Raw genomic sequence first — 26,431 nt, forward strand, 5'->3', positions numbered from 1 at the left:
TTGGCTGCATTGGGTCTTCGTTGCTGCGCACGGGCTTTCTCTAACTGCGGCGAGCGGGGGCTACTCTTTGTTGTGGTGCGTGGGCTTCTCATTGCGGTGGCTTCTCTTTTGCGGAGCACGGGCTCAGTAGTTACGGCTCGTGGGCTCTAGAGAGCAGGCTCAGTAGTTGTGGTGCACAGGCTCAGTTGCTCCATGGCATGTGGGATCTTCCCGGACCAGGGCTCAAACCCGTGTCCCCAGCATTGGCAGGCAGATTCTTAACCACTGCGCCACCAGGGAAACCCAATACTAGAATCTTAAGAAGAGAGTTCTGAATACTGCTTATTTATCTCAGCGTCATTTTTACCAAAACATCTTCATTTCTCTTTGACCAATTAATTCAACTTATAGGAAACTCTACAAAGGAAATCATCGTAGTGATAATTTTTGTCCATCACCATGGTGTTTTAAGCACTTAAAAATTAGAAACAGCCTAAATATGGATCTTTATTCTTTTCTGTTATTTTTTTCCCCCGAAGTTTCTACATTGATCTGTCAGTGTTATGAGAAGAATACTTGGATGTATTTTATTAGCTGCCTTTTAAGTGAATATTAGCATTAAACATTGGCAAAAAAATTGTTTTACTGGGTACAGAATACCTACCAGGAATGCTTCTTTGGGTGTTGTTCTCTGTCCAGATCTTTGGTCTCCAGTTCTGCCATTGAATACCGTCAACGACCTCCTTGGCCCGAAGTACCACTGTGGGATGAGGTGGGGTAGGGCGGGAAGGGCAGAGGGCCAGCTTCTAGTGCTGGTGGGAGGAGGGAAGAGACAGGGAGCCACGTATAGAGTACAGAAAGGAAAAGCAACGGGAGGAGACAAGTGGTGGGATCCATCAAAAGTCCCCAATAATTTCAAGTCCACTAAACTGGATTTTTTCTTATTTTTGAGCAATATATATTTCCGTGTATCAACTTTATTCCACCCGTTCCTTTTTGGTAAGTATGTTTTTGGACAACTATTCTATCTCTCACTTCTTTATTATGGTTTTAAGTTCCCCAGATATTTCATCTTTCTCTTAACGTTTGTCATTCACCATTTCTTTTTTTTAATCTTTTCATACAAAGATAGTAAATTGTTTAAATGTCTCTTGCTGCTGAGATTTAATTTTCCTTCTTGGGTATCTTGAAATTCTGCCTTTTGTTATTTTTACCTAATGGTGGCTTTTTCCATCAGCAGGAATGAAAGCAGTCAATAAAAATCAATTGTTGACTCAATGACTATATGGAGGGTTGACCATAATGCATATTGGAAATGTCTTTGAATCCCTTTTCCTGAATGGAAGGTGCCATGCTTGGGTTTTATGGCCTCCTAATGTTAGACAGTAATCTCATTTAGCATTTTCCCAAAGTGAAAACAGTGCATTAGGGCAGCATAACAGCATTGCAGATCAATACAGAGACAGAGCTTTGCCCTTACGGATTAATCCAAGCAGAATGTACCAGAGTCTAGTCCAGGAACTGGAAGACAATTATGTTGATTTCCACCCTTCTTTCCTCCATTCTACCATCTAATCATCAATACAGGTTGAAATGTGTACAAAAAGGATTTCTGAAAATGTCTGCGTTTGCGTGCACACACGCACTCTCACTCACACAGAACAGACTACCATACAGGAAATAAAGGGCCCTGGAAGTGAGTAGTATTGATTTGTGGTGGTAAAAGTATATTTTGACACCTTTCAAATTATGAATAACTCATGGACTTTAACTTGCATGACTAAATAGCTCAACCCAGGGTAAATGCTTACATATAACTTAAATTACCTCTTTCTAAGGAGTCCATAGTATTAGATGAATGAATCCCATTGTGAAGAGTCTTTTTAGAAGGAAAAACAACCACAGCATCTTCCTTGTGATGAGCACTGTGTGGGAGCTCATTCTTTATGGTCTTTTGCTGTGTGTTAATGGGGAGGGGCTGCATATCTGGTCGGATTGCTTCTAGCCTTCTCTCCCATCTTCTTTCCCCCTGCTTTAAATCTAAGGTATATTGGAGGGACGATGGTCCTCCACACTAGGATAGCATGTGACCCTGCTTTCTCATGAACTGTTAAAAGGCATTCATCATATATTTGCTGGATTCAGCTAACCTGATGCTTGATCTTATGTTATTTAGTCCAGGAGTGTGTCTTGCTATAGTCAGTTAGTCGTAGCTGTGCTTCTACCCTTCGAAACACAGCTGACTCTTTTTAGATACTGATGTTCATGGTAGGGGATCAGGGAAGTCTGTGTCCAGAGACATTCACAGACATCTGAACTTCAAAACCTTAAAGCGAGTTGAAACTCCTGGGATTGGATTTAAATTCTGTTCTTAGGTGTTTGGCCAAACAGTAAGGTAATGAATGAAAGAGTACAAGCAATGTTATCTCTGTGTCTACTTTTTTAGAGGGTAGTAGGAAGTAAATTCCCTTAGCGGCCAGTAACGTGGCTTGCATTTCAGTTTTCTATTCTAGCAAAATATGTATACTAGCTTAGTGTGTTGGATAAAAGCAATGAGGAGACAGATTGTCAGCCAGGGGTTTCCTTATTGATGAGAAATATTTCTCCTGTGTTCTCTAGGGGTTTTTCAGAACTCATCAATTTAAAATAATGCTATTTCATGATTACTATGGAAATAACAAATTTAAATTCCAAGAGAAGAACTGATAAGAGGCTGGAACCTTTTGTATTAAGCAAAACTAATTTGAAAAAAAATGAATCCCTAGATTAAAGTGATAGTAATATATATGTTTTTCTGTGTATTTAGTCCTTATATTCCAAGTTCCTCTACCATTGTAACAAGAATATTTCATTTTTGTTTGCATAATCCATTTGGTTTTATTATTATCATTTTTCAAGTGTATATTATGAGCTTTTTGGAAGCATTTATGTTTAGTAGTGCATATTCACTGAAAGCACTCTAACTAAAATCTTGAGATTTGTAAGTATAACTAGTAAAATTTTAGCTCAAGGAATTAAATTTTCTCTCCACGCATTTGTATTCTCAACAATTTATTGCATGACTTCTATAAGAGGGATCCATGTCGATAGCTGAGATAACAAAGGAAATAAGATGCAGTCCTTACTTGGGATTTGCATGCCAGTAAATTGCAGTAGACTGTAGTGTAGTGCATGGTAAAGGAAGTTAATACAGGTTAGGGGGTCACCATAAAGGGAATGATAGACTCTGCTGTGGTTGGAGAGAGCTCTAGTGAAAGCCGTATAGAGGAGGTTGCACTTCAATACTTAGCTCAAGTATTGAAAGATGGGTAGGTATTTTCCAGATACATAGAACTGGGTGAGGCTTGGGTGCAGAGCATTTCCAAAATCAAGAGCAGTGGAGACAAGACGTGAAGGGACGTGTAAGAACCAAACCCTGTACATGGTCTGGTTGAGGCAAAAGACTAGGCAGGAACCTGATCCAAAAGGACCTGCCTGTTGACCATGTATTTTATTTGGAAAGCAGATATTGTCTAGACTTACTACTAGAAAGAACCTTCTGGGAGGTAGGAGTGGAGGGTGAACGTTAAGAGACAGAGAGACCCGTGAAGGTCATTGCTTGAATCCAGGATATAAATGATTAGGAATTAATGTAATGACAGTGAGTATGGAGAAAGGACTGGACTGCAGGATATCAAGCTTTGTGACCAACTGGAGGTGGGAACGGAAGAGAACATTGGGGCTCCCAGGTTCCTGAGTTAGCTGGCTGGGCTGAAGAGTAATTGGCCCCACTCACATGGTCACGTTTGAGGTAGGGTGGGAATGCTGCCCTGTCCAGAGAGGCTCGCAGTGGTGTCAATTAATAGAACTAATTTCATAGAAATCACTTATCTTTTTTTTTTTAACATCTTTATTGGAGTATAACTGCTTTACAATGTTGTGTTAGTTTCTGCTGTATAACAAGAAATCACTTAATCTTGTGTGATATCTTTCTTTAAAGGTCAAAGAAAATTATTGTTCTTAAACTTTTTTGTTTAAGAACAACTTTTTGGGAGGGGCGTTGTAACACTTATATCTTAGTTGATGTTTTATATATTTTTTTAGCCTTGTTCTTTATTCCGGTTGAAGACCATTTGTCTCAGTGGTCCCTGTTTTTGTTTCCAGGCGGTATGAGTGTCATCCCATCTGTGCCGATCTGCAGGCCCAAATTCTCCAGTGTTACCGCCAGAACACCCAGCAGACCCTCAGCTGCTCCGCTCTGGCCAGTCAGTACAAGCAGTGCGTCAATCAGGCCAAACAGGTGGGTGTACAAACCAGGAGCGAACTAGGGCAGCAGAGGAATAAAAAGCCCAACGTCATGGGCACTGGGAAGGACTCAGTAGGCTAATGTGTATGAAAAAGCTTTTTAAACCAAACTAGTCGTCATCAAGAATTGCTGTCATGAGTTGGTTAAGTTTTAATCACCTTTCATCCAGGTGGCTGAAGGAAGAGTCCGTTGTCTCCTTGTGTTCCACTTGCAGAAAAAAAAGGTTTTACGTAAAGAATACCTTTTCTAGTTGCTTTGAACTTTTGTCCTCTACTTTATAATTGTGTCCTCAAGGTCATTGCCCCATATTTCTGGGCCAGTACTCAAAGCCAGCAAAGAGGAAGGATACATGTTAAGGGGCCAACAGCTTCAAGTCCATAAACAGCAAGTAGTCATGCAGAGAGTCTGGTTTAAAAAAACGAAAGGCAAACACAAAACTAAAATAAAAACCCACCATGGAAGCACCATTCAATCTTCTGCCAGTTGGTAGAGTCCAGTCAATTGGGCAGGGAAAGACAGGCCAGACATGGATCTAGGAAGCAATTTCCATCGCTTCTGTGTACCATAGCCATACTCTTCTCATGACCCTTCATATCAGAATAATATGATGATCACGGGACGTGTGTTTTCTCTAATTTGTGTACTTTAGAAAGCTAATGATAAACGCTGAAGTAAATTATCAATTCTGGCAGGTCACGTAATTGCCTATCATTTAACTGATTTTGTTGGGTATAGATTGTTCTGAGAGATGGAAATTGTTGGAAACCTTGGTTCTTTCTGCTGACAAATTCCCTAGACTTGACCTTCTAACCCAACTAAATCTAGTGTTTGAATTACACAGCATGCCTTCCTGCAGTCTAATTTGCTGTAGTTATAATAATCCCAGTTAGTATAAATTTCTAACACTCTGTGAATATCTGATGGGAGGGTAGTATTGTCTGGATATCTGGAAAATAACAACACTAGCAGAAAACATAGAACCAAGATTTATTAAAAGCCTGTGTTGTCTTTAAAAGCCGTGTGGCTCAAGGCTTTTTTCTTTTTTTTTTTCCCCTCCTTAGCATTTATCTTTTATTTTTTCTATTTTTTAACATCTTTATTGGATGTTTAAAATGGTGTGTTAGTTTCTGCTGTATAACAAAGTGAATCAGCTGTACGTATACATATATCCCCTCCCCCTTGTGTCTCCCTTGCACCCTACCTATCCCACCCCTCTAGGTCGTCACAAAAGGCTTCTTTCTTTTTCTTGTTTATACGGCACTTGCCTAACTCTTAGTAGTGTGCCAGGGATACCTTTCTTTTAAGATCTTTGGTAGAAGTAGTGTTACTGATGTTAAGTTAGTACATTTTATTTGTTAAAAACAGCTTCTGATATGTTCTTAACAATCTCCAACCTTCAATTTTAATACTGACTGAAGCAGGTGGAACCTGTAAGTTGGGCTCATGGGTTTTTCTAGCTGATGTTAGTTCTGTATTAAGGCGGGGGTGGTAGTGCACATAATGGCGGAGACAAAGTGCGTGTTTTGACACTGGTGTCTTGTAACATAGGTGCCTGTGTCCACAGTGATCTGTACCGTTACTGAAGTAGCACCTGCAAGGGTGTCTGGAGTATTGACTTCATCCTGATGGTCCGGGTTGTGTTGAACTGTCTACACACAGCCCCATGAGACCAATAGCATACATTTACAGAGCAAAACAAGAGTTATTTAACTTGTGACAAAATCAAGCATGCTACATGGTGCAACAGAGTTTGAATTGGGCAAACCTGAGTTTGTATCCAAGCTCTTTTATTGGCTCTGTAACCTTGGGCCTTGATTTTTCTCATCTGTTAAGTGAGGTAATGTAATTTGCAGTGTTGTGAGGATTCCATTTCTATAAAGTATTCAATAAGTCTAAATGTTTTTCCTTCTTTCCTCACTTGCCTTATTCTGTGCTGAAACCAGCTTAAACAAATCGGCCAAAAGCGTCAAATTATTACTAGTGATTCCAAAGGGGACCTCCCGTCCTCCTCTCCCCACCCGACCCCCCTGCCCATCTGCAGCATAATTTAATATTTTCAATGAGTATGTTTCAGGTGACTATTGTTTTTACAGCTGTTACATTCAAATATTAGAGTATATAACAGCAGCTGATATGAAAAAGATATGTCCACAAGACCTTATTTTAAACCTAAGATAGGCAGCATTGAAATGGGAAGTAACCAAGAAAGAGTAACACCTTGTATGTCTGTAGATTTAGATTTCAAGGTCATTTCACATCCATTCTCTTACTTGTTTTTTATGACAACCTGAGATGTAAATAGAGATGGTTTTATTTTCACCATTTTACAGTTGAGAGAATTGAAACCCAGGGAAGTCATGATGGTAAATTTAACAACTAGACCAAGATAGACCTTGCCATAAAAACAAATTTAAAAATACATAGTGTTTGGCTTTTCAGTTGTGTGTGTGAAGGGACATCCAGTATCCACTAATACAGAAATAAGGCAGTGAGGGAAGATGTGAACGATAATCATGAAGTGAAGGGAAAAAAACCTGAAGATCAAATGAAGTAGTCATTGAGACTGAAAGTAACAGAAAGGAGGGTGGGATTATAAAGGCCATGAGCGAAGGTGTAGCTTGGCGCTGCCCCATTTTAGGACCAAACCAAGATGGCCAGCGGAGGTTATGTCAGTATTTCATGAGTAGTCACTTTTCCACTAACACCACGTTTTCCGTGTGTGTGTGTGTGTGTGTGTGTGTGTGTGTGTGTGTGTGTGTGTGTGTGTGAAGCTGGTCTAACCTTGTGACTCTAGCTCCGCCCCTGTTGTTAAAAGGAACTTTGGCAGGATACGTGGTCCTAATCATTTGTTGTTACAGTTCCTGACTGGTCCACAACCCCTTCTTGAGTTTCCTTGTAAAATCTAAAGAACAAGCTGGAAAGGCTGAGATACTAAACACAACAACCCATTAGGTCATGTTGTCCATTTCCGGCATAGTGCAAGAGTTTTCCCTTTGGAATAATTCCAGTAGCCAAATCCATTCCACTTTTTTAAGTGACTCATAAAATTGGGCTTTCACTGGTTCCCTTGGGGCATTGTTCTCTACACTAATAGATTTTACTGATAGGAAAATTTCCGGATATTCCTTAGCCTTACTTTTCGTCTCTTATTCATCCACTTATTCACATCAATCTTTCTTCAGCTAGTCTTAAACAGTCCTCACGGGTCAACATGAGACATTTAGACTGTTACTTCCAGTGTATTAAGTTATGTGTTCTTCATAATGGTAAAGAAATATTCAGTTGCTGTAATTATTACTTCTCAGACTTAAAAACTACTGGATAGCTATATGAGATACAGCACTTAAAAATATAGGAGGACATTGATGGATAAACTTCTGTGCCTTTTATTTCTCACATCTGCTTAGCCTCATAGCTTTCTATAAACTCCCCAAGATTGAATTACCTGTTCTTACCATCAAAACCTGATTCCCATTCAGTCTTGCTTCACGTACGTGACAGGAGACTGGAAGGGAGGGAGCAATGGGAAGCCAGTAGTACTGGCCCACTAGTGGACCAAAATGTGCCCAAGGCTTATAAAAGGGGGGTGTGTACAAAGGGCTTGCTCCCAGATCTGCATTGCCTCTGCTCCCTGGGACACCCCACTGCCCCTCATTTACTTGCAGAATCCAGCTGCTTAGGTGTAACAATTCTAAGCATTCCAGCTCTTTCGCCAGCCCTGCTGCTATTGACAGAAAGGTTCGGAAACTGACTGGACTCTTGAACATTCTGTGCTCGCCAAAGGCGAGAGTTTGTGGGGAATGCTGGAACGTTCTAACCTAGTCATGGTGACCTGGGCTTCATTTTCTTTTTTGGTAAATTAAGGGTTTGAACTAGGTGATCCACAAGGGCCTCACAGCTGTTATTTATGGCTGATTGTACTTCTATGTCTGAGAGCAGGCCGCAGGCCCCACGAGCACCCAGGTTCCTGAGCACATTCAAGTTAAGAGACGTGGGCTGTTTGGCCCGAGCAGCATCTCTGCTCTGGTGGCGTCCAGCATTTCTGCCTCTGCTTCTTTTTTTTTTTTTAACATCTTTATTGGAGTATAATTGCTTTACAATGGTGTGTTAGTTTCTGCTTTATAACAAAGTGGATCAGTTATACATATACATATGTTCCCATATCTCCTCCCTCTTGCATCTCCCTCCCTCCCACCCTCCCCATCCCACCCATCCAGGTGGTCACAAAGCACTGAGCTGATCTCCCTGTGCTATGCGGCTGCTTCCCACTAGCTATTTTACGTTTGGTAGTGTATATATGTCCATGCCACTCTCTCACTTTGTCATAGCTTACCCTTCCCCCTCCCCATATCCTCAAGTCCATTCTCTAGTAGGTCTGTGTCTTTATTCCTGTCTTACCCCTAGGTTCTTCATGACATTTTTTTTTTGTTAGATTCCATACATATGTGTTAGCGTACGGTATTTGTCTTTCTCTTTCTGACTTACTTCACTCTGTATGACAGACTCTAGGTCCATCCACCTCACTACAAATAACTTAATTTCGTTTCCTTTCATGGCTGAGTAATATTCCATTGTATATATGTGCCACATCTTCTTTATCCATTCATCCGATGATGGACACTTAGGTTGTTTCCATCCCCTGGCTATTGTAAATAAAGCTGCAAAAAACATTTTGATACATGACTCTTTTTGAATTACGGTTTTCTCAGGGTAGATGCCCAGTAGTGGGATTGCTGGGTCATATGGTAGTTCTATTGGTAGTTTTTTAAGGAAGCTCCATACCGTTCTCCATAGTGGCTGTACCAATTCACATTCCCACTAGCAGTGCAAGAGTGTTCCCTTTTCTCCACACCCTCTCCAGCATTTATTGTTTCTAGATTTTTTGATGATGGCCATTCTGACCAGTGTGAGATGATATCTCATTGTCGTTTTGATTTGCATTTCTCTAATGATTAATGATGTTGAGCATTCTTTCATGTGTTTCTTGGCCATCTGTTTATCTTCTTTGGAGAAATGTTTATTTAGGTCTTCTGCCCATTTTTGGATTAGGTTGTTTGTTTTTTTGTTATTCAGCTTCAAGAGCTGCTTGTAAATTTTGGAGATTAATCCTTTGTCAGTTGCTTCATTTGAAAATATTTTCTCCCATTTTGAGGGTTGTCTTTTCATCTTGTTTATGGTTTCCTTTGCTGTGCAAAAGCTTTTAAGTTTCATTAGGTTGCATTTGTTTATTTTTGTTTTTCTTTCCATTTCTCTAGGAGATGGGTCAAAAAGGATCTTACTGTGATTTATGTCATAGAGTGTTCTGCCTGTGTTTTCCTCTAAGAGTTTGATAGTTTCTGGCCTTACATTTAGGTCTTTAATCCATTTTGAGCTTATTTTTGTGTATGGTGTTAGGGAGTGTTCTAATCTCATACTTCTACATGTACCTGTCCAGTTTTCCCAGCACCACCTATTGAAGAGGCTGTCTGTTCTCCATTGTACATTCCTGCCTCCTTTATCAAAGATAAGGTGACCATATGTGCTTGTGTTTATCTCTGGGCTTTCTATCCTGTTCCACTGATCTATATTTCTGTTTTTGTGCCAGTACCGTACTGTCTTGCTTACTGTAGCTTTGTACTATAGTCTGAAGTCAGGGAGCCTGATTCCTCCATTTCCGTTTTCAGTTCTCAAGATTGCTTTGGCTATTCGGGGTCTTTTGTGTTTCCATACAAATTGTGAAATTTTTTGTTCTAGTTCTGTGAAAAATGCCAGTGGTAGCTTGATAGGGATTGCATTGAATCTGTAGATTGCTTTGGGTAGTAGAGTCACTTTCACAATGTTGATTCTTCCAGTCCAAGAACATGGTATATCTCTCCATCTATTTGTATCAGCTTTAATTTCTTTCATCAGTGTCTTATAATTTTCTGCATACAGGTCTTTTGTCTCCTTAGGTAGGTTTATTCCTAGATATTTTATTCTTTTTGTTGCAGTGGTAAATGGGAGTGTTTTCTTGATTTCACTGTCAGATTTTTCATCATTAGTGTATAGGAATGCCAAAGATTTCTGTGCATTAATTTTGTACTCTGCTACTTTACCAAATTCATTGATTGGCTCTGGTAGTTTTCTGGTAGCATCTTTAGGATTCTCTATGTATAGTATGATGTCATCTGCAAACAGTGACAGCTTTACTTCTTCTTTTCCGATTTGGATTCCTTTTACTTCCTTTTCTTCTCTGATTGCTGTGGCTAAAACTTCCAAAACTATGTTGAATAAGAGAGGTGAGAGTGGGCAACCTTGTCTTGTTCCTGATCTTAGTGGAAATGCTTTCAGTTTTTCACCATTGAGGATGATGTGGGCTGTGGGTTTGTCATATATGGCCTTTATTATGTTGAGGAAAGTTCCCTCTGTGCCTACTTTCTTCAGGGTTTTTATCCTAAATGCGTGTTGAATTTTGTCGAAAGCTTTCTCTGCATCTATTGAGATGATCATATGGTTTTTCTCCTTCAGTTTGTTAATATGGTGTATCACATTGATTGATTTGCGTATATTGAAGAATCCTTGCATTCCTGGAATAAACCCCACTTGATCATGGTGTATGATCCTTTTAATGTGCTGTTGGATTCTGTTTGCTAGTATTTTGTTGAGGAGTTTTGCATCTATGTTCATCAGTGATATTGGCCTGTAGTTTCCTTTCTTTGTGACATCCTTGTCTGGTTTTGGTATCAGGGTGATGGTGGCCTTGTAGAATGAGTTTGGGAGTGTTCCTCCCTCTGCTATATTTTGGAAGAGTTTGCGAAGGATAGGTGTTAGCTCTTCTTTAATATTTGTTAGAATTCGCCTGTGAAGCCATCTGGTCCTGGGCTTTTGTTTGTTGGAAGATTTTTTTTTTTTTTTTTTTTGCGATACACGGGCCTCTCACTGTTGTGGCCTCTCCCATTGCGGAGCACAGGCTCCGGATGCATAGGCTCAGCAGCCATGGCTCATGGGCCTAGCCGCTCCGTGGCATGTGGGATCTTCCTGGACCGGGGCACGAACCTGTGTCTCCTGCATCGGCAGGCAGACTCTCAACCACTGCGCCACCAGGGAAGCCCTGTTGGAAGATTTTTAATCACAGTTTCAATTTCAGTGCTTGTGATTGGTCTGTTCATATTTTCTGTTTCTTCCTGATTCAGTCTTGGCAGGTTGTGCATTTCTAAGAAGTTGTCCATTTCTTCCAGGTTGTCCATTTTGTTGGCATAGAGTTGCTTGTAGTTATCTCTTGTGATCTTTTGTATTTCTGCAGTGTCAGTTGTTATTTCTCCTTTTTCATTTCTAATTCTATTGATTTGAGTCTTCTCCCTTTTTTTCTTGTTGAGTCTGGCTAATGGTTTATCAATTTTGTTTATCTTCTCAAAGAACCAGCTTTTAGTTTTATTGATCTTTGCTATCATTTCCTTCATTTCTTTTTCATTTATTTCTGATCTGATCTTTATGATATCTTTCCTTCTGCTAACTGTGGGGTTTTTTTGCTTTAGGTGAAAGGTTAGGTTGTTTATTCTAGATGTTTCCTCTTTCTTAAGGTAGGATTGTATTGCTATAAACTTCCCCCTTAGAACTGCTTTTGCTGCATCCCATAGGTTTTTGGTCGTCGTGTCTCCATTGTCATTTGTTTCTAGGTATTTTTTGATTTCCTCTTTGATTTCTTCAGTGATCACTTCGTTATTAAGTAGTGTATTGTTTAGCCTCCATGTGTTTGTAATTTTTACAGATCTTTTCCTGTAATTGATATCTAGTCTCATAGCATTGTGGTCAGAAAAGATACTTGATACAATTTCAATTTTCTTAAATTTACCAAGGCTTGATTTGTGACCCAAGATATGATCTCTCCTGGAGAATGTTCCATGAGCACTTTAGAAAAATATGTATTCTGTTGTTTTTGGATGGAATGTCCTATAAATATCAATTAAGTCCATCTTGTTTAATGTGCCATTTAAAGCTTGTGTTTCCTTATTTATTTTCAATTTGGATGATCTGTCCATTGGTGAAAGTGAGGTGTTAAAGTCCCCTACTATGAATGTGTTACTGTGGATTTCCCCTTTTATGGCTGTTAGTATTTGCCTTATGTATTGAGGTGCTCCTATGTCGGGTGCATAAATATTTACAATTGTTATATCTTCTTCTTGGATCGATCCCTTGATCATTATGTAGTGTCCTTCTTTGTCTCTTCTAATAGTCTTTATTTTAAAGTCTATTTTGTGTGATATGAGAATTGCTACTGCAGCTTTCTTTTGGTTTCCATTTTCATGGAATATCTTTTTCCATCCCCTTACTTTCAGTTTGTATGTGTGTGTAGGTCTGAAGTGGGTCTCTTGTAGACAGCATATATATGGGTTTTGTTTTTGTATCTATTCAGCCAGTCTGTGTCTTTTTGTGGGAGCATTTAATCCATTTACATTTAAGGTAGTTATCGATATGTATGTTCCTTTTCCCATTTTCTTAATTGTTTTGGGTTTGTTATTGTAGGTCTTTTCCTCCTCTTGTGTTTCTTGCCTAGAGAAGTTCCTTTAGCAGTTGTTGTAAAGCTGGTTTGGTGGTGCTGATCTCTCTCAGGTTTTGCTTGTCTGTAAAGGTTTTAATTTGTGCATCAAATCTGAATGAGATCCTTGCTGGGTAGAGTAATCTTGGTTGTAGGTTTTTCTTCTTCATCACTTTAAATATGTCCTGCCAGTCCCTTCTGGCTTGCAGAGTTTCTGCTAAAATATCAGCTGTTAACCTTATGGGGATTACCCTGTGTGTTATTTGTTGTTTTTCCCTTGCTGCTTTTAATATGTTTTCTTTGTATTTAATTTTTGACAGTTTGATTAAATTGTGTCTTGGTGTGTTTCTCCTTGGATTTATCCTGTATGGGACTCTGCGTGCTTCCTGGACTTGATTAACTATTTCCTTTCCCGTATTAGGGAAAGGTTTCAGCTATAATCTCTTGACATATTTTCTCAGTCCCTTTCTTTTTCTCTTCTTCTTCTGGGACCCCTATAATTCAAATGTTGGTGTGTTTAATGTTGTCCCAGAGGTCTCTGAGACAGTCCTCAGTTCTTTTCATTATTTTTTCTTTATTCTGCTCTGCAGTAGTTATTTCCACTATATTATCTTCCAGGTCACTTATACGTTCTTCTGCCTCAGTTATTCTGCTATTGATCCCATCTAGAGTATTTTTAATTTCATTTATTGTGTGTTCATCGTTGCTTGTTTCATCTTTAGTTCTTCTAGGTCCTTGTTAAATGTTTCTTGCATTTTGTCTATTCTATTTCCAGAATTTTGGATCATCTTTACTATCACTATTCTGAATTCTTTTTCAGGTAGACTGCCTATTTCTTCTTCATTTGTTAGGTCTGGTGGTTTTTATATTGCTCCTTCATCTGCTGTGTGTTTTTCTGTCTTCTCATTTTGCTTATCTTACTTTGTTTGGGGTCTTCTTTTTGCAGGCTGCAGGTTCGTAGTTCCCGTTGTTTTTGGTGTCTGTCCCCAGTGGCTAAAGTTGTTTCAATGGGTTGTGAAGGCTTCCTGGTGGAGGGGACTAGTGCCTGTGTTCTGGTGGATGAGGCTGGATCTTGTCTTTCTGGTGGGCAGGTCCACGTCTGGTGGTGTGTTTTGGGGTATCTGTGGACTTATTATGCTTTTAGGAAGCCTCTCTGCTAATGGGTGGGGTTCTGTTCCTGTCTTGCTAGTTATTTGGCATAGGGTGTCCGGCACTGTGGCTTGCTGGTCTTTGAGTGAAGCTGGGTGCTGGTGTTGAGATGGAGATCTCTGGGAGATTTTCGCCATTTGATATTATGTGGAGCTGGGAGGTCTCTTATGGACCAGTGTCCTGAAGTTGGCTCTCCCACCTCAGAGGCACAGCACTAACTCCTGGCTGCAGCACCAAGAGCCTTTTATCCACATGGCTCAGAATAAAAGGGAGAAAAAGTAGAAAGAAAGAAAGAAAGGGAGGGAAGGAGGGAGGGAGGGAGGGAAGGAGGGAGGGAGGGAGGGAAGGAGGGAGGGAGGGAGGAGGGAAGGAAGGAAGGAAGGAAGGATAAAGTAAAATAAAGTAAGATAAAATAAAATAAAGCTATTAAAATAAAAAATAATTATTTAGAAAAAAAATTTTTTTATTAAAAAAAAACGGACGGATAGAACCCTAGGACAAATGGTGAAAGCAAAGCTATACAGACAAAATCTCACACAGAAGAATACACGTACACACTCACAAAAAGAGGAAAAGGGGAAAAAATAATAAATCTTGCTCCCAAAGTCCACCTCCTCAATTTGCGATGATTCGTTGTGTACTCATGTATTCCACAGATGCAGGGTACATCAAGTTGATTGTGGATATTTAATCTGCTGCTCCTGAGGCTGCTGGGAGAGAGTTCCCTTTCTCTTCTTTGTTCTCACAGCTCCCGGGGCTCAGCATAGGAGCAACTGACTCGGGGGCTCTGGCTCACTCAGGCCGGAGGGGGAAGGGGTGCAGATGTGGGGCGAGTCTGCGGCGGCAGAGGCCAGCGGGACGTTGCACCAGCCTGAGGTGCGCCGTGCGTTCTCCCAGGGAAGTTGTCCCTGGGATCACGGGACCCTGGCAGTGGCGGGCTGCACAGGCTCCCAGGAGGGGAGATGTGGATAGTGACCTGTGTTCGCACACAGGCTTCTTGGTGGCGGCAGCAGCAGCCTTAGCGTCTCATGCCCGTCTCTGGGGTCCACGCTGTTAGCCGCGCCTGTGCCTCTGCTTCTTAGAGTTTGCTGTCAGCCTTAAGCTTCCCCTCCAGAAAGACAGCTGCACTTCTGATTGCTCTGCATGTTGCCTAGTCTTTCCTTGAAGCTCGTACTCCCGACAGCCCTGAGGAAGCCGGGGTGGCAGAATGAACTGGGAGTGGGTGAAAACAGTCTCTCAGTTTCTCCGAAGTCTTTGGAGTGAAAAATGGCTATCTCAGTTCTGCCTGGTAGAATGGAGCCCGCCGGCTGATAAACTGCATTAGAGAAAGCAGGCTGCGTCCCTCAGCCAGCCCTAGGCTACCCTGTACTGTGCTGGCTTCCACCCCGTGGGCCACGGACCCTTGGTGGTAAGGGATTGTGGAGATGGAGCAGGAAGCCGGATGAGAAGAGCCAAGGAAAGACCAGGACTAAAAGTGAGGGCCAGACCCAGGAGACGCCCAAGGGACAGAGGTGAGTGTGGAGGCTGTAGTCAGATGATGGAGGCCAGGTGGGCTCTGATAAACGGTAGCCGAGGGTGAAATCAGCAGGTGGGCAGTGGGGCAAGCAGCTCAGCTAAAGGAAGGACCGAAATGAGGACATCTTATAAGTGAGTCACCTCCACTTAGGTCTGTGTGCTTCTTGCTCCTCTTTGAGGAGAACAAAAAGTTACTCGACTGTAACGGGGAGCTTGGGGTCAAGACCTTGATAAATGAGGCCGGATCCTAACATGAAGTTATTCCATTCCAAGATTAGTGTACCTAACTCTTCATTTCAAAAATGTAAACGACACCTCCAGTCTGTGGTTTCCTCCAAAATAGAATACCTCAGGATCAGTCCCTGTAGAGGAATTTGCCCTGGCAGAACGTGTCAGCGTTCTTGAGGACAGTGCATTTTCTGACCCCTTGTACTCGTATTTATGCTAGACCAGGGTTCAAGTACATCCCTGTTCTTTGAGTATGAAGAGCACCTGGAAACATATTAGGAGCTGTCAACTTTAGAAACCAGAATTCTTGAAAGAAAAACCTAGTGCCAGAGCAAGCTGTACTTTATTATTGTTTTCAGATGAGCTATAAATTCCATGTAAGTGGTTTCATAGACTCAGAAGCTGTTAGAGTTAGAAGGACATCAAAATCTTGTAACCTAAACACATCTTTTCACTTGGAAAAATTAACAGCGAGAGAATTTCAGTGATCTGTAGATGGGGCAGAGTCCAGACCAGGATAATGTGATGCCAGACGCAGTACGCTGTTCCCTATAACATCAGATCGCAGACATGGGTGATCCGAATCACCTGGGGAGTTTATTTAAAATGCACATGCCTGGTCCATCCCCAAGAATCGGATTCAGGTCTGAGATGGGACCTGAACATCTGAACTTCCAACAAATTCCCCAGGTACCTCTGTCCACGGAGTCTGAGAACCACAGCTCTGGAGCCCATTGGCCTGAACTGCATGAGAGGTCTTCAACCTCTCAGAGGTCCTGCCAAGGCTCCCCGCTTTCGGGAGATACGGAGCTGCTGGTCACTGCCTACCGGGTCTGAGCCACCTGCAGAGGTCTGATCAGACTCACTAGTTCCTTTCTCAACCTCGGGAACAAATCAGAAGATGTCTTGGACGGAGGGCAGGAGTCTCTGAAAAAGAAGTTCTCTTCTCCCGTCCTCTTGCCCCCACTGAAACTGTAGGTGCTCGCAGATGAGGGACCACACCCGGTTTTCCTGGGAGAAAAGCACCGGCCTGGGAGGAGAGAGGCACCAGCTGAGGAAACAGTCCCCTGACCAGCTCACAACTGTGACTGGACCCTTCCTTGGCTCTGCTGCTTCCAGTCACCCTGCTCCCCCACCCCTGGACCCACATCAGAGGCCCGCCTCCTTAAGCACATTGCTTCCGGAGGACACAGATGCCCACCTTCAGGGAGCGCCAAGATAAATCAAGAAGGTTCACTTTCTGGGAAGGCTCACGGGAGTGTGCTTCTATTGTGTCTGAAGGCTTCTTTATCATCACCACCTAATGACATTTATTAATCGCCCAGCTGGGCTGCTTATCCCCAGGAGGACGCGTGAGCGGTCCAGAAGAGCTTTCCCATCCTTCCGTGGGGCTGCCCTTCGCATTCGGAGTCACATCAACGCAAACTAAATTCCAAAGTTTAGATTTCTTACCCCAGCCTCTTGCATCATAGGAATCCTTTTCTAAACTGCTTTCTGCGGGTAATACTTGCTTTATGGCATTTTCTTTCTTTTTTTAATCTGGGTTCAATAGAAGAAGTATTACCATGGTAATAGACTTTCATTTTTCTTAATAGGCACTTCTTTTCTAGTACTTATGCTTCAGGAGTTAGAAGTGCAGTATGTTTGTGTTTTGTCTGTTATTACAGCAAGTTGTATAAACAGTTAATTACTTGTAACTTAATTTGAATATCACACAGAGCATGTGTTATAAGAAAAGATGAAAGTAGACCCAGGCCTAAAAACGTTAAGCTGCGTTTCCTTCAAAGTGGAAAGAATAAAGAACAGCACTTGGTGGGGGGAGGAGACAGATACTGAAAACAAAATAAGTTAGCTAATCAAATTTTCAGGTGGCCAGGAGTAGTACTTGGCGCACAGGCAAAGCATGCGTTGTGCTTCTCATAAATTGAATTTATTGATTACTCTCCCTTCTTTCTCACTTACAATCTTCTCCTTCTGTCTCTCTCACTCCCTGTTCCTCCTGGGAGGCTCCATTCTCTTCCACTCCCCACTTTTCCTGTCCCTCCTTAGTGAAAACTCAGGTATGTCAGGACGTATTTCCATTTTAGTTTTCTCCCCGTAAACCTTACCCCTGTAAGCGTTCCTTCTTCCGTACCAAACTTTACTAGGTCTTTGAAATCTTGGTAAGATGCTGGGTAAGCTCAGACAGAGACAAACACTCTGAACGATATCCTTTTTAAAAAAGACCAATTTTTATTGTCATGATGGTTGCGAGCAATCCAGGGTTGCCCTAATTCCTCTTAAATATATTGAGAGAACAAGTAGCTGACACACTGCTACGATAGTCGCCCCTCCAAGAAAGCTGTAATTCAAAAAAGTTGATGAGATTACTGTATAACAAAAATATTAGAGGAAAACAATTAAGATCGTCTTAATCAATGGAAGTGACACACAGCCTCTGGTCCCCAGGGGATCTGCTCCTGTCTGGCACGGCGGGCTGCAGGTCCTTCCTTCCTCAGTGGCTGGAATCAGAGAGAGAGACTTGGGAAAAGAGCAGTGTGGGTGCCTGAACCATTCTCTCCTTTTATTAATTTACCCAGCCGTTTATGAAAGGTGTTCCTGCAGGCCCCAGTACGTGAACGATGAGCAAACGCTAGGAATTTCTTTCTCCACGGTGAGTGTTAGCAGTTCCTCAAATGAAGGAAGCAATTTTGTAAATCTTCTCCCTCATTCTTTGGGGAATTTCCTATGCTAATTTATTCAGCATTAAATTTATGCAGTGTTGAAATTCAGCCCAACAACAGCGACTTACAGAACCGATACAGAGATGGTAAGAGAACCTGTAGGTAGAAACTGACTGATACAGACCCTGCCAGGCCTCAGGATCCCTCCAGCCAAAGTTCCTTAGGCCTGGATTTGGGCAGGTTTTATTGCATAGTTGTGATACAGTAAAAACACAGAATGTTTTACCAATTAATTCATCTAAAAAGTTTTTCAACGTGACGTTTGTTAATATCTCTGACAGAAATGAGGTGGTTTTGTACCGCCTCTGGCCCCCATTGGGAGCAGCTGAGTGCAGTTTGACAACATGTGTATAGACCAGCCCTGGGAGACACAGCCTTGCCCCCGTGTCTTCAGGGAGTCACCCAGGAATCAGGTGAACTGCCATGCTCTCTTTGAGGATGTGATTTTTAATAATCATAGCAAGGTATTTTGTGAATGTGGTTACTTCTCTGTGTTTTATATTTGTTCAAAAATTTTCTTCTAGTGTCTTCATGGTAGACTGGCCCACGATCTTCACAGCAGCCAGGGTCCAGCTCCTCTCTCTTATGAGAGTCTGACATTCTTAGCATTATATGGCCTGGCTGAAAATGACTCTTCCATATTTGGTTGGGGTGGCAGGGAGGAGAAAAGTAAAAAGATTTCCTAGACCCTTGTGAACACTTTAACTGCTGCTTTTAATTATGTGTGGTCACTGTGGATTATTCTGCAACATTTGAAAAGAGGTGTGTTGTTACACGGGTGTCACTATAGCCATGAGACCTAAATTGTGGAATGAGGCACAGCCATTTGGTTTTGACCAGGCAGGTAACAGCTTATAGTTCCCATTGGTATGTTGAAGTAAGTAGCGAGTGTATAACCCACAAAGTGGCATCACTCACAAAGTGATCATTTTCTTGAGTAATGAAGTGGCCTCACGTGGCCCCAGTGTAGAGAGCTGCTTTATACTGACTTCCGTTTTGTATTAATAAATAATGTTGTGGCGAGGTTGTCTATATATCTGGAGTTTATAGAGCTTCCCGTCTGCATAGTTGGACTCTCACAGGTCAAGTCACAAGGGTCTGAGGATAAATGATACTGTGACGTTGCCTGGTCTGACACTTACATGGTAAGTGCTCGATTTTTAAGTTTTCCAACAAATACAGATGAGTTTGAGAGGAGCCTCACATTCTGGTGTTCTACAAGATGACTCTCTGCTGAGTGGAGTCTTCCACTTAATCTGCTTTGTCTTTCCGGTTTTCTGTAGGTGCACCTAGCTTTTCTAATTCATTCAATCCTTCCTCCTTGACTGCATCATTGTCTTTTCTGACCATTTCTATATGCGTCCTCTACAAACTACTTTGTCTGCTTTTATATCTGTTCTTCTTTTGTGCACTATGGACGTAGCCTTCTTAGAAGCCTGTAAGATCATGAATACCTTAGGATAACCTTTAGGATAAGCTATTCATCCTGTGTTTCTGTGACCCAATATGCTTATCTGTCTTTCTCCTTTTCCTTTTCTGCCCCTTTATTTCAATCTGTTTTCTTCATCTCTGACCTTAAATCTTTAGCTCTAAAGACCTTTGACCTGTTTCCCAAGCCTGCAACTTCCCTCTAGACATTTCCTTCCGAGATGTCTCGTCATCTTCCCAGACTCCCAAACCCCAAATTTATCTTCCTCATTCCCAAGATGACTCCTCCCACTGACTTCCCTGTTTCTCTTGGTCACACCACCTTTCTCCCTGTCAGAGGTGCCACCATACCTAAGGTCTCATCACTGCTTTTTTATCTTCCCTTGTCTTTCTATGACTCTATTTCTTGCTCCATAGCTTCGTTTCTAATCTGTCTCCTCCCCGGTTTCCCACCTCCAGACTCTCCTCCGTTGGATCCATTGTGCTAAGGAAGTCTGGGTAACCTTCCTAAATGACATTTTCCTGTTAAAGACATTCATTGGATTCCTAGGTTTTTTCAGTGGCCAAAAAGGAGGTATCTCAGCCTGACATTCACAGTGGGCCCTTTTTATACTCTTTTCGTTGGAACGTGCTGAGTGCCTACCCTTTCCTCTTGCTAGGCCTGTCTCTCTCCTGCATTCTTCATCCCATACATACTGGGCTTTTTCCCTCCTCTGAATCTTTACCAGTGCTTGTCCCCCTCATCCCTCTCTACCTTCTGTCTATATTCTATCCATAGTGAAAGGTCATCTGAGGATCCTTCCCTGATCACTCCAGCTGCAGAGAGTTATCCTCTTCTGAAATAGGCAGCACCACTCTGCTTTTGAACTAATACCTTCTCTGTAAGAGTACACAAATAATTGGGAAATAGGAGAAAGACAAAAAATTACTTTGTCCTATATATTCTTTTGTTCTTCTTGAATTTTATACTGTGTGCATGTAGTACTTATTTAGTAAAATAAAATTTTAACATATATTTAGCAAATGTATTTTTAGAAATAGCAAGTTATTACTCTGTATTATGTGCTAATTTTCCATGAACATGTGTATTGGTTTCCCCATATCACCTAACTCAGTACAATGAGTACCTAGTAGGAGCTCAGTTAAGAAGCTGAGTGAATAGAATAAGTGGCTGGAAGGGTGAGGGATGGAAGGAAGAAGGCAAGAACAAATAAGAGGCAGTCTTGGGCCTGACCTAGCTCTTCTTCCTGAGTAATTTCAAAACTGAAGGGGAAAGGATCACTTTTGCCTTCTTATAGTTTCCTAAGAATGGAGACAGTTTATCTCCTTCCCTGGCTAGTTAGAGTTTTAATCTGATACTTAAGAATTTTTTCTGTCTAGGATTTTACATATAGAAAATCCTAGAAACTCAACCAAGAAAACACTGTTAGAATTGATCAGCAAATTCAGTGAAGTTGTAAAATACAAAATTAACATACAAAAATGAGTAGTGTTTCTATACACTAACAATGAATGTTCTGAAAAAGAAATTGATCCCATTTATAGTATCATCAAAAACAATAAAATGCTTACAATATATTTAACCAAGGAGATCAAAGATCTCTACTCTGAAAGCTACGAGACATTGATGAAAGGGATCAAAGAAGATACAAATAAATGGAAAGGTATTCCATGTTCATGGATTAGAAGAATTAATACTGTAAAAATGGCAATACTACCAAATGCCATCTGTAGATTCAATGCAATCCCTATCAAGATGCCAATGGTATTTTTTTATATGGAAATAGGAAAAAACACTCCTAAAATTTATTTGGAACCACAAAAGACCCTGAATAGCCAAAGAAATCCTGAGAAAGAACAACAAAGCAGGAGGCATCACACTTTCTGATCTCAAACTATACTGTAGAGCTATAGTAATTAAAACAGTATGGTACTGGCATTAAAACAGACACATAGACCTCAGGAACAGAATCGAGAGCCCAGAAATAAACCCAAGGATGTACAGTCAACTAATATTTGACAAGGGAGACAAGAATACTCAATGGAGAAAGTCTCTTCAATAAATGGTACTGGGAAAATTGGATATTCACATGTCAAAGAATAAAACTAGACCCCTATCATGTACCACACACAAAAATTAATTCAAAATTGATTAAAGACTTAACTGTAAGAAACCATGAAGCTCTTAGAAGAAAACATAGGATCAAAGCTCCGTGACCTGGGTATTGGTGATTACTTTTTGGAAATCATATGTAAAGTACAAGCAACAAAATCAAAAATAAACAAGTGGGACTACATCAAACTGAAAAGCTTGTGTACAGCAAAAGAAACCAACAAAGTGAAAAAACAACCTACAGAATGGGAAAAAAATATTTGCAAACCACGTTTCTGATAAGGGGTTAATATCCAAAATGTATAAAGAACTCATACAACTCAATAGCAAAAACAAAAAAAATCCAATTAAAAAATGGGCAAAGGATCTGAATAGACATTTTTCTTCAAAGATGTGTGAATGGCCAACAGGTGTATGAAAAGATGCTCAACATCACTAGCCATTAGGGAAATGCAGATTAAAACCACAATGAGGTATCACCTCATGGCTGAATGGCCGTCATCAAAGAGACAACAAATGCTGGCATAGATGTGGAGAAAAGGCAACCCTTGTGCACTGTTGGTGGGATTATAAATCGGTATAGCAACTATGGAAAACAGTATGGAGGATCCTAAAAAAATTAAATATAAAACTACCATATGATCCAGCAATTCTACTTCTGGGAATATATCCAAAGGAAACAAAAACACTAACTTGAGAATACATCTGCACTCCCATGTTCATAGCAGCATTATTTACAATAGCCAAAACATGGAAACAACCTGTGCTTATCAATAGATGAATGGATAAAAAAAAGCTGTGGTATATATATAGACAGTGGAATATTATTCAGCCATTAAAAAAACCCAAGGAAATCCTACCATTTGCTACAACATGGGTGGACATTGAAGGCATTTTGCTAACTGAAATAAATCTGACAGAGAAAGACAAATACTGTATGATCTCACATGTCAAATCTATGTACAAAAAACAAAACATCAAGCTTATAGACAAAAACATAAGATTTGTGGTACAAGAGGCGGCAGGGGGCTGGGGGAGAGGTGTAGGAGGAAGGAATTGGAAGAAGGTGGTCAAAGGTACAAACTTCCAGTTGTAAGATAAATAAGTACTATGGACGTAATGTACAACATGACGACTATAGTTAGCACTGCATTATGATATAGCAAAGTTGTTAAGAGAGTGGATCCTAAGCGCTCTCGATACAGTGATAATTTTTGTCTTTTCTTTTTTTGTATCTAAATGAGATGATGGATGTTAACTAAACCTATTGTGACAATTGTTTCAGAACATATTTAAATCAAACCGTCATGCTGAACACCTTAAACCTTTTACAGTGATATATGTAATTAATTCTCAATAAAACTGGAAAAAAAAATTCTTCCTGTCTACTGTTCCTCACCCACACCCACACAAATAACTAAATAGAATGTAGGGGCCATTTTTGTAATTTGGGAATACATACTTAGATCTGTGTAGCTCCACCCAGCATTATGAGTTCAGGAACATCTGCATTCTGCCTAGTGTGAGCAGGGGTTTCAGGGGGAGCATCTTGTCTTCAATTGAGAGGTTCCCTTTCCGCCCCACTCCACCCCTGCCCCCTTAGCAGTAGCTTTCCCCCAGTCTCTGCAGCCACTAGAAATGCTCCCACACATCCCCAAATGTCCAGGGTAGTGAGACGGCACGCACACTCCCCACTATGCCCCCCACTCTCACAGTCCAGGGCATGTTCACCCTTAGGGCTCAGTTTGATATGGTGGGGGGAGGGGTCATTTGGAGATGATACATGATTAAGCAATGATGTTCATTAAAGGTAGTCATATTTCAAGACCAGGGAGCATAGGCCTTGCTATATGTGTTTTTGAGGTAGATCTTTGAAAAGCAACACAAACAGTACTAAATAGCTACTGCCCATTTTTGGTCCCCTCCTTCTGGTGGTAAATCTTATTTTTCTATTTCTCTTTCAGAGCATGCTTGAGAAGGGAGGATAAAATCAACTTTTAGAACAAGCAGAATTCCTTCAGCGTTAATTCCAGAGGTGGAACATTTTTTTTTTTCCTAGTAAGAAAGCAACTCATTTAAAGAGAAGACCATTAAAGAGAAGCATCAGAGAGCAGATTCAACAGAAGCATATCACAGTTTGATCAGCAACAGTTTGAAAAGCCAAGGCCTAGATCAGGGATCAGCCATCAAGGGCTTGCTACAGTGTTAATAAATCCACTTACGATGATTAAAAAGAAGGGCAGTCCTCTCCACCTTCTGTACTTTCTATTCAACTTCCTCTTCTAACCAAGCTCCATCATTGGATGAACCTGCCCTCCCACAAAGCTGGGAGTTGGGATCGAGGGCTGAGGTCACTGGGGTGGGGAGAAGAGAAGGCCAAACCCCTCCATCTCGGGCCAGCAGTGCTGGGCAGAATTGGCTAGGCTGTGACATGTTGGGTTTCTCTCTCTTTCTTTTCTCCCTTAACTATATAAGAGCTACTTTATTTTAACTTATTACGGTGATCATGTAAGAAGACAAAAAGGAGAGAAAATGTACCTCTTTTACTGGAATAATGTTTCTGATTATGAGTGACATAAGGCATTTTCTATCAACATGAAGGCAACCTTGGCTTCTGCAACCTCTCGTCTATCATGAATACTGACATCTTTACTTCACTCACTATCAATAATAAATATATTTTCTGATGAAGACTGTCATTGTAGTCTGCGGCCTCGCGTGTTTTTGTTTTTTCCAGGTTAGATGGTTATACTTATGGGAATTGAGTTGATTTATATTGTTATTAATTTGTATTTGTGTGGTGCCTTTACTCTAAAAAGCTCCAACACACTTTGCAGATCCTCAGACAGGCAAGAGATGTTTATAATTTGCCTCTCAGGTACGTAACATTCAGTAAGATCTTTACAAATTGCATGAACCTTCCTTTCTTTGGGATGACCAAAATCATCCTGCCTGGGGCAAGCACTAGATTAGATAACCTTGGTTAGGAACTCCTGACCCTGCAATACTAGGAAAATGTTAAAAGGAAAAAAAAAATTGACCCTGAGACTTGATGAAATTGGAAAGAGAAGAAATACTTCCTGATTATAACTCTCACTTTTCTACCAGAGGATTGGTGCTTCGACACTGGAAGTTGGAAATGAGCATTCACACCAAATGGAGAGATCTTTCTGGGAAATAGATGAAAAAGAGAATGCCAGTGATCTGTGATGTCATCTGAATACCATTTGTCATGTAGAATTTTTATTTCATTTTTATTTTGTTACAGAAGGAGATAATTTAGCAAAATAATTAAGATAACAGGCTCTGGAGTAAGATGCATCTGTGTTCAAATTGTGACTCTGCTACCTACCACCTGGGGGACCTAATTACGTCACCCCACCATACTAAGCCTCAGATTCCTCAACTGTAAATTGAGGGGAAATGCAAGAACCTGCTTTGTAGGCTTATGGTGAAGAGTCAAGATGCTTTCCACATACATTTGGTCGAGTCCATTGTCGTTGGATATGTGACTATAATAAACTGGTGTTTGGAGCTGGGGGCATGGAAAGAACATCCACATGTCTTTTACTTAGAGAAAGTTGGGATGAATGTAACTTGTGTCAGGAAAATTTCAACCAGTCCCCTTACATGTCATTGTGGCTTCTCATGCATCTGATTCCCGAGTCGGCTCCATTTGAATGCATCTTCGTGGACACTTGTGGGCACACCTGTAAACCTGATGTTGATTCTGAATGACCTTGGGGACGCTTCTCAGATAATTACTGAAAGGCTCTGTGATTCTGTTTAATGAAAGCGTTGTTTTGTTTGTTTGTTTAAATGATGCAGAATAAGCTGCATTCATCTAAGTGTGAGTGATGGAAGCGCTGGTAGCTTGAGCAGCAGCACAGTCTGGCACTGCCAGGAAGGCATCCAGGTAACTGCCTGGGAGTAATGATAGGTACACGAAAACAAATGTGTACATGGCGACTGGCTGTAGTGTTTGCAAATCAGCGAACTCACAGATTCCCTCCTATACTGCTTTGTTTTGCAATTTAGAGCCAAGAACTTGGCACATCCCAGGCTGCCAGTCTTGTTGCTGGCAGAGAAATAAAGCACTGAAAGAGTCAGGCATTTAAAGCTGGTTAAATCCATGAAAACGGGAGGTGGTTTGTCAGGACCTCTCTCTCCCAGCACCTGTTATTAACGTCTCATTCTGATGAACATGATGGGCACAAGCGGGAAAGACCACACTTTAGGAGAAATAAAAGGGTGAAATGATGCCTTTTCCTGCACCTCGGAGATCTCCCTGTTAATTGCATCACAACTTAGCCCAGGTCACTGTTAACCTCAGGACAACTGCTTGGGGAGAATGTTGTGATCTGTGTGAGGCTCATGGGAGTAACATATTCCAGTCAGTTAGCATATCCATTAAGTAGAACACGCCTTGAACCACAACAGTTTAGCTCATGAAGCCAGGAAGAATAAGGTATCCTGAAAGCAGGTCAGATGTTATAACGCTAAACTAACGTCTGGTG

General features: G+C 41.1%; 1 protein-coding gene across 2 annotated transcripts in view; it reads left to right on the plus strand.

Moving 5' to 3' along the window:
- The window catches only part of CHCHD3 (coiled-coil-helix-coiled-coil-helix domain containing 3), a 287,932-nt gene extending 263,319 nt beyond the window's left edge, over window positions 1-24,613 (plus strand). For both annotated transcript variants that reach the window (XM_060305301.2, XM_030853845.3), the window contains 2 exons: window positions 4,123-4,258; window positions 23,879-24,613. In XM_060305301.2, the coding sequence (XP_060161284.1) occupies window positions 4,123-4,258; window positions 23,879-23,902 (160 nt within the window). In that variant the 3' untranslated portion in view covers window positions 23,903-24,613. The remainder of the gene's footprint in view (window positions 1-4,122; window positions 4,259-23,878) is intronic.
- Window positions 24,614-26,431: the final 1,818 nt, after the last annotated feature.

The sequence above is a fragment of the Globicephala melas genome, chromosome 9, assembly GCF_963455315.2.
Source record: "Globicephala melas chromosome 9, mGloMel1.2, whole genome shotgun sequence".
Taxonomy (NCBI): Eukaryota; Metazoa; Chordata; class Mammalia; order Artiodactyla; family Delphinidae; genus Globicephala; species Globicephala melas.